The sequence below is a fragment of the Cynara cardunculus genome, assembly GCF_001531365.2.
Source record: "Cynara cardunculus var. scolymus isolate 2C chromosome LG 10, CcrdV1, whole genome shotgun sequence".
NCBI lineage: Eukaryota > Viridiplantae > Streptophyta > Magnoliopsida > Asterales > Asteraceae > Cynara > Cynara cardunculus.
The window spans coordinates 29052774-29064302 of record NC_037537.1 but is presented as its reverse complement, the minus strand read 5'-3'; the positions used below and the strand labels follow the sequence as shown (position 1 = coordinate 29064302).

Genomic DNA, 11529 nt, shown 5'->3' with positions numbered 1-11529 from the left:
TGATGTGGGAACTGCAAGAAACAAAGCCATTTTCTCATACTTGTAAAATATTCTGGCAAGTTCTAAACCAATAGAAACAGGTCAATTTGTGCMAAAAATTGTATTTAGTATCAAAGCAAGAGTTGTAATTTTGATTCAATCAAATCAGATCCATTGTAAACTGATTGTTAACATGATCATCAACCATATTGGGAAATTCAGCAAGTATAAGCATATTTAATAAATTATGCATCCGAAAGATGGGAATTCTTTTCTCCATTACCGGACCACATGATTTGGGTAATTACACTACATTACCAGGGTAGCATTAAGCTAACAACAATCTTTTCTYCATCTCTTAGTTATACTTGGATTTAAGTTACCTAAGCACAATCCYCATGAGATGAGAAAAGGTAATTGAGACAGAATCCCTACTAGTTTGCATACAGTTAGTTACCCTAAGCACTTAAAGCAGCTCTTTGGTTCAGGAATCTTTGATAATGGGCCTTTTTATTGACAACCTACTAAAACACACAAGAAAAGCACAATTAAGGTTTCACATTACATGACATGCTTGCCTTGTGATGAAAAACTGCTTTCTTTCGAGGTGTCTTGTAGTCATCATCACCATAAGATTCTAGGCTGAGAAGAAGAGAATCATCAGGTGTTAGGAAGAATTCTGAGCAGAMATCAATGGCATACAAAGACTTATCGCTCAGATGTCTGCCAATGCTTTGGAACAATGGAGATTGATGGGTTGGTTGCCTCAATCAATTTTTCTTGATACTTGACGCAAACTTTTGTACATTGAACTGACCAAGCACCRTTCCGAACCTGCATGAATTTTGTAATCAGATGGATCAAAATAAAGAATTTTAGGAGTTGAAAACAAAACAACACCACAATATATATATATATATATATATACACACGCACACATATATATATATATATATATATATATATAAATATAGAAGTAAAAAGGGCAAAAACCAACCAGCGATCCAGGGCGAAAGGTAAGGAGAGAAGGCGTTGAAGAGAGAAGCCGTTTCCATGAGCATGAGGACTAGCAATGGAGTAAGAAGGGATAAATGGCATAAACATGAAGCGCTGGAAGAAGTCGACCTGTTTGGGTCTTGAAAGACGGATCCCTCTGGACAATCCGAGGATGGATGGGGTTGGGTCACCGGGTACGGGTCGGGCGAGGCCGTTGAGGGTGGCCGGAGTGGAGACGTCCAAATCCCAGAACCCACTGCCGTCCATCACCCATCTTAACTTCCTCATCTGTCAATCCCTCAAAATCGAATTCCCCTTCCCCCAATCTCTTTATCTTTGTCTCCCCTCCACTTCTGGTGTGCAGGTAAAAATAGATCCTACGCTGGAAACCAAAATTAATTTAGGACTCGTTTTTTTTTTTTTTTATATAGTTTTGGATTGAAGATATTATCAAATTTTAAAAAAATATATTAATGTTAGGTGGCTTTTGTTATGGTGCTGAAGTCTGAAATCTGAATTTATCAGACTGTTTGTTTTTACGTCTGAAGAGTGAAATTTGAATCCGTCAGACTGTTTGTTTTCGTAAACTGACAAATGTATAAAATCTGAATCAATTGATTTCAATTAAATTCAACTGAAATATCCAATCATTTAAACTATTTGTAAACTACCATCTATTTTTAATACATTCAAAAGTTTAACTGTCTCATAACAACTAGAATCAATACTCATGTTGCATTAATTGTGTCGCAATTTCTTCTCTTAAACTAGCCGTATATGTTTGGTCAACGACACTCTCATGTGATTGAACCTCTTCAGCCTCATCCTCGCCATCGTTCCCTTGCTTGCTGGGGGTGGTGTTGTATCAGAATTAGCCTTTTACTTCAACATGCTAACACATGCTTAAGTCTTAGAGAAACATGCTACCAATTTCTTGCAAGAAAGAGACAAAAACTATTGTTACAAGAAAAAAAGAACCCTTTTGGTGAATCAATACTACTTTAATTTGTCATATGTACAAAAAAAATGATATATATGGTTTCGACAACATATACATATATATATATGTGCAAATACATTTAGCAAGACTTTTATTTATGTAAAGTAATATTGCAACATTTGCATTTACATATCACAAAGATGAATATGTTATAGTAAATGAACACCTTGGAAKTACAAAACTGTTTGATGTATGTGAACCAAGAGACAAAAGCTTGATCACTATGAGAGAAGCTTATAGTAATAGGCATCTGATGCAAATCTTATACAAAACACTATATATATGTATAGGTATAAATTAGAGGTGTAGTGGGAGCCTATTGAAACGTAAATGGATCCCARGGTTTGATAAATGGATAATCGAGAAGCATAACGCTTATATCAATACATTTGAAAGTGAAAAGGAGCATTTGGTATACCTGACTGCAACAACCAATGATCCAAAACACCCGGCAGTGGACTAAAAAATGGAGTTGCAACCACAAGCAAGACCCATGTATCAACAATGCCCCTGATGAACATCCAACAAAAAACTGAAGATAGTTAACCACACTACCAATCCTCAACCAAAACATGCAATCATCAAGCACGAAGATTAAGCTGCAGAGTTACTGAATTCTTCTTCTGGGATCTTGTGCAGATTTAAGTGCTTTTAGTTCTTGATGATGAAAAAMTGAACTCATCTGCAAACTGCTTCAACTTTGTATTAGAACATAATTTCTTTAATTCAAGAAAAAGACCCTCATGGCCGGAGAGAGTTTTAAAATACCAAAAATATCTTTGCATTAAGATTTTAATTTAAAATTACCAAATTTATAAATTTCCTAATTTATCTATTGATTTGTGGTTAATATTGGTTCTCACAGTTACCACAAATAACTCAGTTCTCCCTTGAATATGCCCTTATATATATATATATATATATATATATATATATATAACCTAATTAACACTCACATATTACAAATATGCTCCTTCAACCCATAACACAATCAATATCAACTCACCTCTGCATTTATCCCTTCTTCCTTTTCAAGTATTTCAAYAGCCTATAAGAAAAATCAACATCATCAGATTAACTACTCAACAAGTATTACCTAGCACTCGTAAATAAAAAAATATACCTTAAGGGCATATCCCACCATCTTGGAGAAAGCTGTGATCGTTACATCTTTTCCTTCTCTTTCAATCTGTCATCAATAAATAAAATACTATTTTTAGCACTTTTGGTTCATACTATCCTACTTTACCTTAAAAGATATTCATTAATTACCTTGGCTTTTCCTATAGGGAGGCAGAAACTTGAATCAAGGGATTCCCCGGAAATGGGGAAGGACTCGCCATATCTAAAACACACAAAAGGTAGACTACACTATCTGTGATCTAAACAAAAATGGCAAGGATGCTTGGATCTTTGACATCGATGACACCCTTTTATCAACCATGCCTTGCTACAAGAAACATGGATACGTGTAACCATATACTAGTATTAGTCTCATAATYACCATCTTGCCACTATATAAGCAAATGTTTGATTRTTAAACACAACCTTAGTCACTGAAATGGGGTTTCCAATATTTTAGACTTTTAGTCACTGAAATGGGGTTTTTCAGTTTTTGGGTTGTTAATCAATTTGCTCGTTCTTATTTATTTATTTATTTATTATTAAATTCAATACAAGCTTTCTGCTACAAATCTGCGCAACCATTTTAGGTTGTTTTCTAATACAGTATCACAGTAGTAAGTTAGTGTTGAGATTAGAAACAATGTATTGTAAGTGCACAAGGCAAGAATGACAAGTATAAAAAAAATCAGAATATAAAATCCTGACCTCAATCAATCAGAAACTGTTTAAGTAACTCATGCCTTCACACGTGTTTTTAATGAAAATTGTAAGTGTATCAAGTAAATCATCTTTGAATAATGGACGCCTACTGCTACAACACTCGATCAATTCAAAAAACAAAGCAGTAACAAAGAAAAGCATATAAATAATCTCTTCTTGACAACAGTGGCTACAATTTAAGTAAAAGTTCATTAATTTATTCAGGTCAAAAATAATGATGTAAAAATAAGTAGTTCGTCATCAGGGCATCACACTCATCATGTGTGGCCAAAAAGGGGGAATGCCTGTAAATATGGGTCTAYGCTACTATGTATTGAAACAGGATTCARGAACAATAATCTTACCTCTCCTCTTAAGTAGCTTATCATTTTCGGTCTACAAGATAATTATAATCTTCAAATTGCAACTAAATTACAACTTCATTTACATTATAAAAAGATTACTACATCAGAACATTGTGTTTCAAAAATAATATTAGTCATTTGCAGCTTGGAACAAAACATGATGCACAACAAAAGTATATCATAAACTGCTTTCTGATGACATGCATCTTCTTAACTACTGTYTGGCYAGTTGAGAAACTTAGAACCTTGAAGGGGAACTGGTAGATAGGACAGTGACGAAGAAGGATTATCAGGAGGATAGATATAACCTTTTGCATATCCAACTTCTTTCATCAACTTGGTAGGCGCATTCCTCAGATGCAAAGGCACTCCCTCATTTTRCCCAACTGAATCTCTCACAGCCTTCCTGGCATCCTCTAGTGCTCTGTATACGGCTACTGATTTAGGAGCATGTGCCAGGTAGGCAACACACTGGGCTAGGTTGATGCTACACTCCGGCATACCAAGAAAATGACAAGCGTTGTTGAGGTGAATCAAAACTTTCAACATGATAAAACAATAATATGTTTCATCAATTCCACCAATAATTCAAATAGCCATCAAATATACACAAAATATACTCAGACTTTAGTTGTTTATCGAAGTTATGTGGTCAAGAATTCAGACACAAAACTAATTCAGGAACAAAATTTGTGGATAAAAATGTCAATTCAAGACCCCATCCAAACTAAATCAACAAGTATATAAATTATAAAGTTTCCATTGATCAAACACATTATCAATGAAACAAAGGTGAGGCAGACCAACTTCTTCTTCCTTCATTCAAGGAGAGACACCATAATTCAATAAAAAAATCCTGTGTACGTGGCTCCTGGAGGGGGATTACCATCATTGATTTATCAGTGAATTGCATCATTCATCCCTTTGTTATGCTTCAATTATCCTATTGGTCACTATTTAATGATTTTTAATGGTTTGGTCCTATATTTAACATCGTTAACCCCAATACCACTAACCCAATATGTTCCCCACACATGAGGAGCGAATCTGTCTTCTTAACCTTATATATTATTTTTATCATTAAAAATAAAAATAAAGATAACTTAATACTACATCAACTTGAGTATGATCGAAACCAACACTAAACTTAACTGTTGACTTTATGTTCCCAAGTCAAACCAACTTTTTCTTGCTAGAATGATTTTGGTGGATTGAGCTTGCAACTCTGGATGACGTCATGGTTGCTAAAGTAGGTGAAGAAGTGAGGCCATAGAGATTTTGGATAGAGACGACATTGAGATTCTAGATGGAGATGAGTTGCATATGGTGCTCAAAAGTCATTAGAGACGGTGCAAAGTGGGTAGCCATTGGTGCTCGCTGATGTTGGTGTATGATCTCACTGTAGATCGAAGAGGGAGATGATAGAGATCCTTGGGTTTTGTGTGTATAATATATATGTAATATAATTTATAAGGGAGGTTCTAGGGAAAATCACCAAAAAATAAAAAACTGAGGAACACCCTGATAGTCATTCATCTGGATGGTATGCACATGTGCATGCAAGCAATTGAAGTTGTTTTTTGGTTTTTATGGTATGTGTATACCACACAAATTGCTTATAAATTATTTGCATGCACATATGCATACCCTTCAGATGAATGGTTACTAGAGTGTTCCTCAGTTTTTCATTCTTTTCTGTGGTTTTCCCCTGAACCTGACCCTATAATTTATTTTTAAATTGTTTATTAAGGATAATGCAAAATAATCAAAATCCCCCTTGTTAAACATAATCTAATAGAAAAAAGACATAATGTTAATGGAGGAATGAAAACCAGATGATTATGCAAATGTGAGGGGCAAATGCTGAATAAATGAAGACAGGAACGAGTTTCGTTACAATTCACATAGTTCAGGGACCAAGAATAAATTCACTCTTATTTAAGATTTATAAATCATAGCGGAATTTGATGAGAAGATGGCAAAAACATTCAGCTGGCCATGTTTTTCGTAATTTATCCCCAAATTTATTACCTTCATGGCACCAACAAATGCCATCCCCGATGTTCTTTTGAATTCCACATTGCAAACATAATATACATGCCTGTGAATTTGACAAAAAGAAGAAAGAATGTGAATCGTTCAGAGAATTTTGGTTCATTGAGAAGCCTGATCGCCGACTTATCCCGTTCTTCGTATTATTTGGTTTCTGAAAGAATTCGTAATTCACATTCAATTCATTCTCTCTTCACTATCTTTTAGTTTTTGATACCAACTATTTGATATTTCCATATTTGCTAATCTATTCTAATGGGTATTACCTTTTCGTTTTCAACGTTCTTTAATGTGAAACAGCTTATGTTGGGTTAAATTAGAAAGAAATAGAAAGAAATAAGGGGAACTTCTTTTTTTATTTATTATTATTAAAATGGGGGTTGAATTGGTGAGAAAGTACGGTAATATTGCAATGAGAAGTTGTTATATATCAGCTTTGAGGCATCCATTCTTGGTTGTTATGGTTTTTCATTTGATTTGGATGTATCGATCATTTCCTTTATTGTTTTCTCTTTTGGTGTATGCTTCTCCTGTTATTGTATCCACTGCTATTTTACTTGGAACTTTATTATTCTTGGGTCATCAAAATGTACCCAAAATCTCAAAAGAAGGAAAACCACACCATCATGATACCCACAATCAGAAAAATGTGGTTCTAGGAGATACAGAAATTGATGGGAGCTCTAGTTGTGAGGAACTCCATGGGGTGATAAGTGAAAATGCGAAAACTTGTGCTGTTAATAATATCAAGATTAATGTTGGTCATTCTAGTATGCAAATTGATAAAAAAGGAAGCTCAATTGACGGTAGTGATTCAAAGATGAGTAAACAATTAAGAAAGAGTGAAGTGGGCAATGCAGGTGAAGAAAATGTTGTTTTGTCTCAGCATAAGATTTCAGAGGGCAAAAATACTAAATTGAAAAATAGTGACAAATTACAGGGGAATTCAATTGACCCCCCAAGTTCTGCTCTAGGTTTGTTGTGGAAATATGGTGAAAAACATAGAGATGAAGATAATAAAGGGTGGGAGACGGGATCTGAACTTGCTGAGAGTTCCTCACCAAGTGCTTCAGTGGCTGATATCTTTCCAATGCTTGATGCACTTCATCCTGAAGTTCCTCAGCACACTCACATGTCTAATGTTAGCACAGATGTTGCTTCAGATCATTCTCTCGAATCGACTGACGTCATTAATGACACAGATGATTATGATGATGACGATGATGATGATGATCAAGAAGAAGATATACAAGTTAAAGATGATGAAGAGGAAGGAGAAGCAAATATAGACAAAGAGGACGAGACCAATATTACATGGACAGAGGACGACCAAAAGAATCTCATGAATTTGGGAACATCGGAGGTAGAGAGAAACCAACGTTTGGAGACACTTATTGCTAGACAAAAGGCACTAAAAAACATGAGAATTCTGGCTGAAAAGAATATGGTAAAGTTAAGTCCTGATATTCCTTTTAATGCCACTCTTATTTCAACTACTAGAAAAAATCCTTTTGATCTTTCTTACGATTCTAATGCACATATTCTTGGGTCAACTTCCTCTGTTATGGTTCCAATAAGAAATCATTTTGATCTTCCTTATGACCCAAGTGGAGAGAAACCTGATACAGAAAGGGCCATTTTTCAATCTAACTCCATACCCTTTCAATCAAACCTTCCATTCAGTCGTCCCCATGAGAGTTTTGATGTGGATCCTTCAGCTTCAGTTGCTTCCACGCAATTAGGACCATACTCTGTACATGAACGCATGAATCCAGACGTGACAAACTATTCTTCCATGCATAGACAAAAGGGTGAAATTAGTGACTCTAAGCTGAGCTCTACACCTGATACAGAATCAACAAATTCAACTGATGATGTGGAACATAAGAACCATACTAAAGATGACTCTTCTCGAGAAGCTGATTTCACTCCTGTAAAAGATCATTATCATACTACTAAGGCAAGTGAACATGTTAGTAAGAGAAACCAGTTGTCTGAAGATGATGACACTATGAAGCTCTATCAGGTTGCAGATGATGGCATACCAGACGAGGTTAAAACAAGTGTCATGGATGAGGAAGGTATTTAGAAAGTACAATTAGTGTTTTCTAAATTAATATTGTGACCTTCTTTTTGGAGCTAATGTCAAACAAAGTTTATTTGAATCCAGATAATCAAGAGAAAACTAGCAGCAATTGGAGCTCATCACCATTGTCTGATGTCACTGATCACATATATGACGAGAAACAAGGTGATAAAAACTTTGAATCAGTTCCAAAAACAAATTATTTTGAGGGTCCTGAAAAGTCTGATATGCAAATGGATATATTCAAAAGGCACCAGTCGCCACCAACTAAGTATGCTGAATATCAACACGAGGCTATACCAGATAACAAAGAACAACAAACGACTGACAACAAATCCTCCCATCACAAGGGCACTTACGAGGAGAAAATTATATCCCCACCAGAGGAATTGTCTTCACGGGATAGATCCGTAAACAAGCCAGCTAGGTATGCTGAAGATCAGAATGTGGTTATACCTAATAATAAAGAACAACAGTCGACTGTAAAGGCTTCCAATCCCAAGGGAACTTCTGAGGAGAAAATTATATCCCAACCGAAGGAATTGTCTTTAATAGATAGATCCCTGGATAAGCCAACTAGCTTTGTTGAAGATCGAAATGAGGTTGTACCAGATAATAAAGAGCAACAATTGACTGTAAAGGCATATTCTCATCCTAAGGATATTTCAGAAGAAAAAATTACATCTCAACCAGAAGAATTGTCTTTAACGGATAAATCCATGGACAAGACAACTAGGTATGTTTCAGATCTAAATGTGGTTGTACCTAATAATAAAGACCAACAGTCAACTGTAAAGGCATCTTCCCATCACAAGGGCACTTTTGAGGAGAAAAACATATCCCAACCAGAGGAATTGTCTTTAACAGATAGATCCCTAGACAAGCCAACTAAGTATGCTGAAGATCAAAATAAGGTTGTACCAGATAATAACGAGCAACAATCGACTGTAAATACATCTTCCCATCATAAAGGCACTTCTGAGGATAAAAATGTATCACAACTAGAGGAATCATCTTTAATAGATAGATCCCCAGACAAGCCAACTAGGTTTGTTGAAGATAAAAACGAGGTTGTACAAGATAATAAAGAGCAACAATCGACTCTAAATGCATCTTCCCATCACAAGGGCACTTATGAAGAGAAAAATACATCCCAACCAGAGGAATTGTCTGTAACTAATAGATTCACAGACAAAACATCTAGATATGATGAAGATCAAAATATGGATGTACCTGACAATAAAGAACAACATTCAACTATAAAGGCATCTTTCCATGACAATGGCACTTCTGAGGAGAAAATTATATCTCGATCAGAGGAATTGTCTTTAACAAATAGATCTGCGGATAAGACAAGTACGTATGTTGAAGATCAATATGTAGTTGTACCCGATAACAAAGATGAACAACCGAATGTCATATCTCCCCATCACGATGGCACTTTTGTGGATAAAGTTATAGTTCAACCAGAGGAAATGTCTTCAGAAAAGCCATTGACACAAGATTCTAAAGAGTTGCAGGTAAAATCAGACCTAAAGAGTAAAGTACTGTTTCTAAATTTTAATTCTAAATTTAGCTTTACGAAGATTCCAATTCTCATGAGTCTTTTATGGTCTTATCATTATAACCTTTTTATCAAGTTTTAGGTAATGGCTTATGTACTAATTTTCTAAGAATAATATAGTTCCTCCTCTAGCAGAATTGACATACCACTATTTTCTCTAATATAGACAAAGCTTAGGATTCTTGTCAAATCCTCTAAAAGTAAAGACGAAGATGATCACTTCTAGGGTTCAGATCCATTTCCTCCCTAATATTGACTTTACGACATGATTTAGGTATAACCTCACTAATATAAAAGATGGTTTTGCAATATTTTGATCTGAATAGTCTGCTAATTATCGAATTTGACTTTGTAGCTGGATAGCCCAAAAATATCTTACAACTAAAGGCATATATATTTAATAGGGTTTAGCTTATGTATTAGAACCTGCAAGATCATATATGTAGTCACCATGTATGCTTGCTCTCTCAATGATACAATCCCTTTTATTTTGTATTGTATCTTAGCCAATAAAAAAAGCTAGCTCTATGTCTGCCAATTGCCAACAGTTGCCAATAGCAACTAGTTGAGGTCGTCTGTTGCTAGTTCTTAGTCAGGCTTATTATAGCCTTTTACTACCTCTACCCTTTCCCCTTACTTTGTCTTTATGTGAGATATATTAGGTTTGTTTGGTTTGATTTAAAAAGTATAATGACAGTTACCAGTATTATTATGTTTTAATCGGTTTGTCAAGAAACGGTCAAGTGGTGCATTCGTATATAATTGCCATGCTCTACTCTTTGGGGTAGAAGACATGTCTGCATACATTCCACTCCTCTGACCTTTTGGTAAATAAATCATCAATAATATATGTAAAGGGACTTAAACTCATAACCAAAGGGTTGTAAAACAAATTAAATAATTGGAATGTCTGACAATTTGCAGATCCAAGAGCAGGGGAAGCAGGTTTCACCCAACAACAACTCTGCATCAACTACTGAATCGACTGAAGTTGAAGTTTCTAGTATGGGAACTAAAACGCCACCATCTCCGAAATATCCAAGTAAGACGAACATGATATACAATGATCATGCGAATGAGAAGGACGACATATCAGTGAAATCAGACATTGGGGATTCCAGTGTTTATGAATCTGGATTTGATTCAGATACAGACCGTTCTGAAAATGCCAACACTGAGTTTGCAAGTGCTTCAGAATCTGAAATGAGTAGAACTAATGAACCAATGTTTCCCCGGAGGATAACGCAAGTGCCACAAGATCTAGCATCATGGCTAACCGGATGGAGGGTATGAACACCAGCCATGTTAAGATCTAGTTTGAGTTCCATTATAATTTTTGGAGTAAGTTTCGAAAAAATTGATTTTATGGCAAAGTATTTACGTTTTACTCTTATCAAACTTTGATTTGGCAAATCATTAGAATAGAAAACTATAATGGAAGAATCGTTAAATTTATACCATTTGTCACTCAAAATGTTGCATCGCATAATGCATAATTCCAATTTGGCATCTCCTTTATGAAAAGGTAGTTAAATGCTTCTATTGTCTCTTTAGGTGCCCGTGGGTGTCTAAGCCAATGCATCTCGATTAATCTCATGAGCCATGTAGCTAACGACCAGACAAACTAATATAAAAAAATGACTTTCACCCACAAAAATGATCC

The 11529-nt window shown here is 35.3% G+C and overlaps 2 protein-coding genes across 2 annotated transcripts; one reads left to right on the top strand and one right to left on the bottom strand.

Moving 5' to 3' along the window:
- Positions 1 to 417: 417 nt before the first annotated feature.
- LOC112520234 (protein TRIGALACTOSYLDIACYLGLYCEROL 4, chloroplastic-like) lies at positions 418 to 1284 on the bottom strand. Its single transcript, XM_025128532.1, has 2 exons — positions 977 to 1284; positions 418 to 747 (listed from the first exon to the last, which is right to left on the bottom strand). The coding sequence occupies exons 1-2, from the start codon at positions 1261 to 1263 to the stop codon at positions 528 to 530; spliced, it is 507 nt and encodes a 168-aa protein (XP_024984300.1). The 5' UTR covers positions 1264 to 1284; the 3' UTR covers positions 418 to 527.
- Positions 1285 to 6589: 5305 nt separating this feature from the next.
- Positions 6590 to 11159, top strand: LOC112520233 (glutamic acid-rich protein-like). Its single transcript, XM_025128531.1, has 3 exons — positions 6590 to 8297; positions 8387 to 9822; positions 10791 to 11159. The coding sequence occupies exons 1-3, from the start codon at positions 6590 to 6592 to the stop codon at positions 11157 to 11159; spliced, it is 3513 nt and encodes a 1170-aa protein (XP_024984299.1).
- The last annotated feature ends 370 nt before the right edge of the window (positions 11160 to 11529 follow it).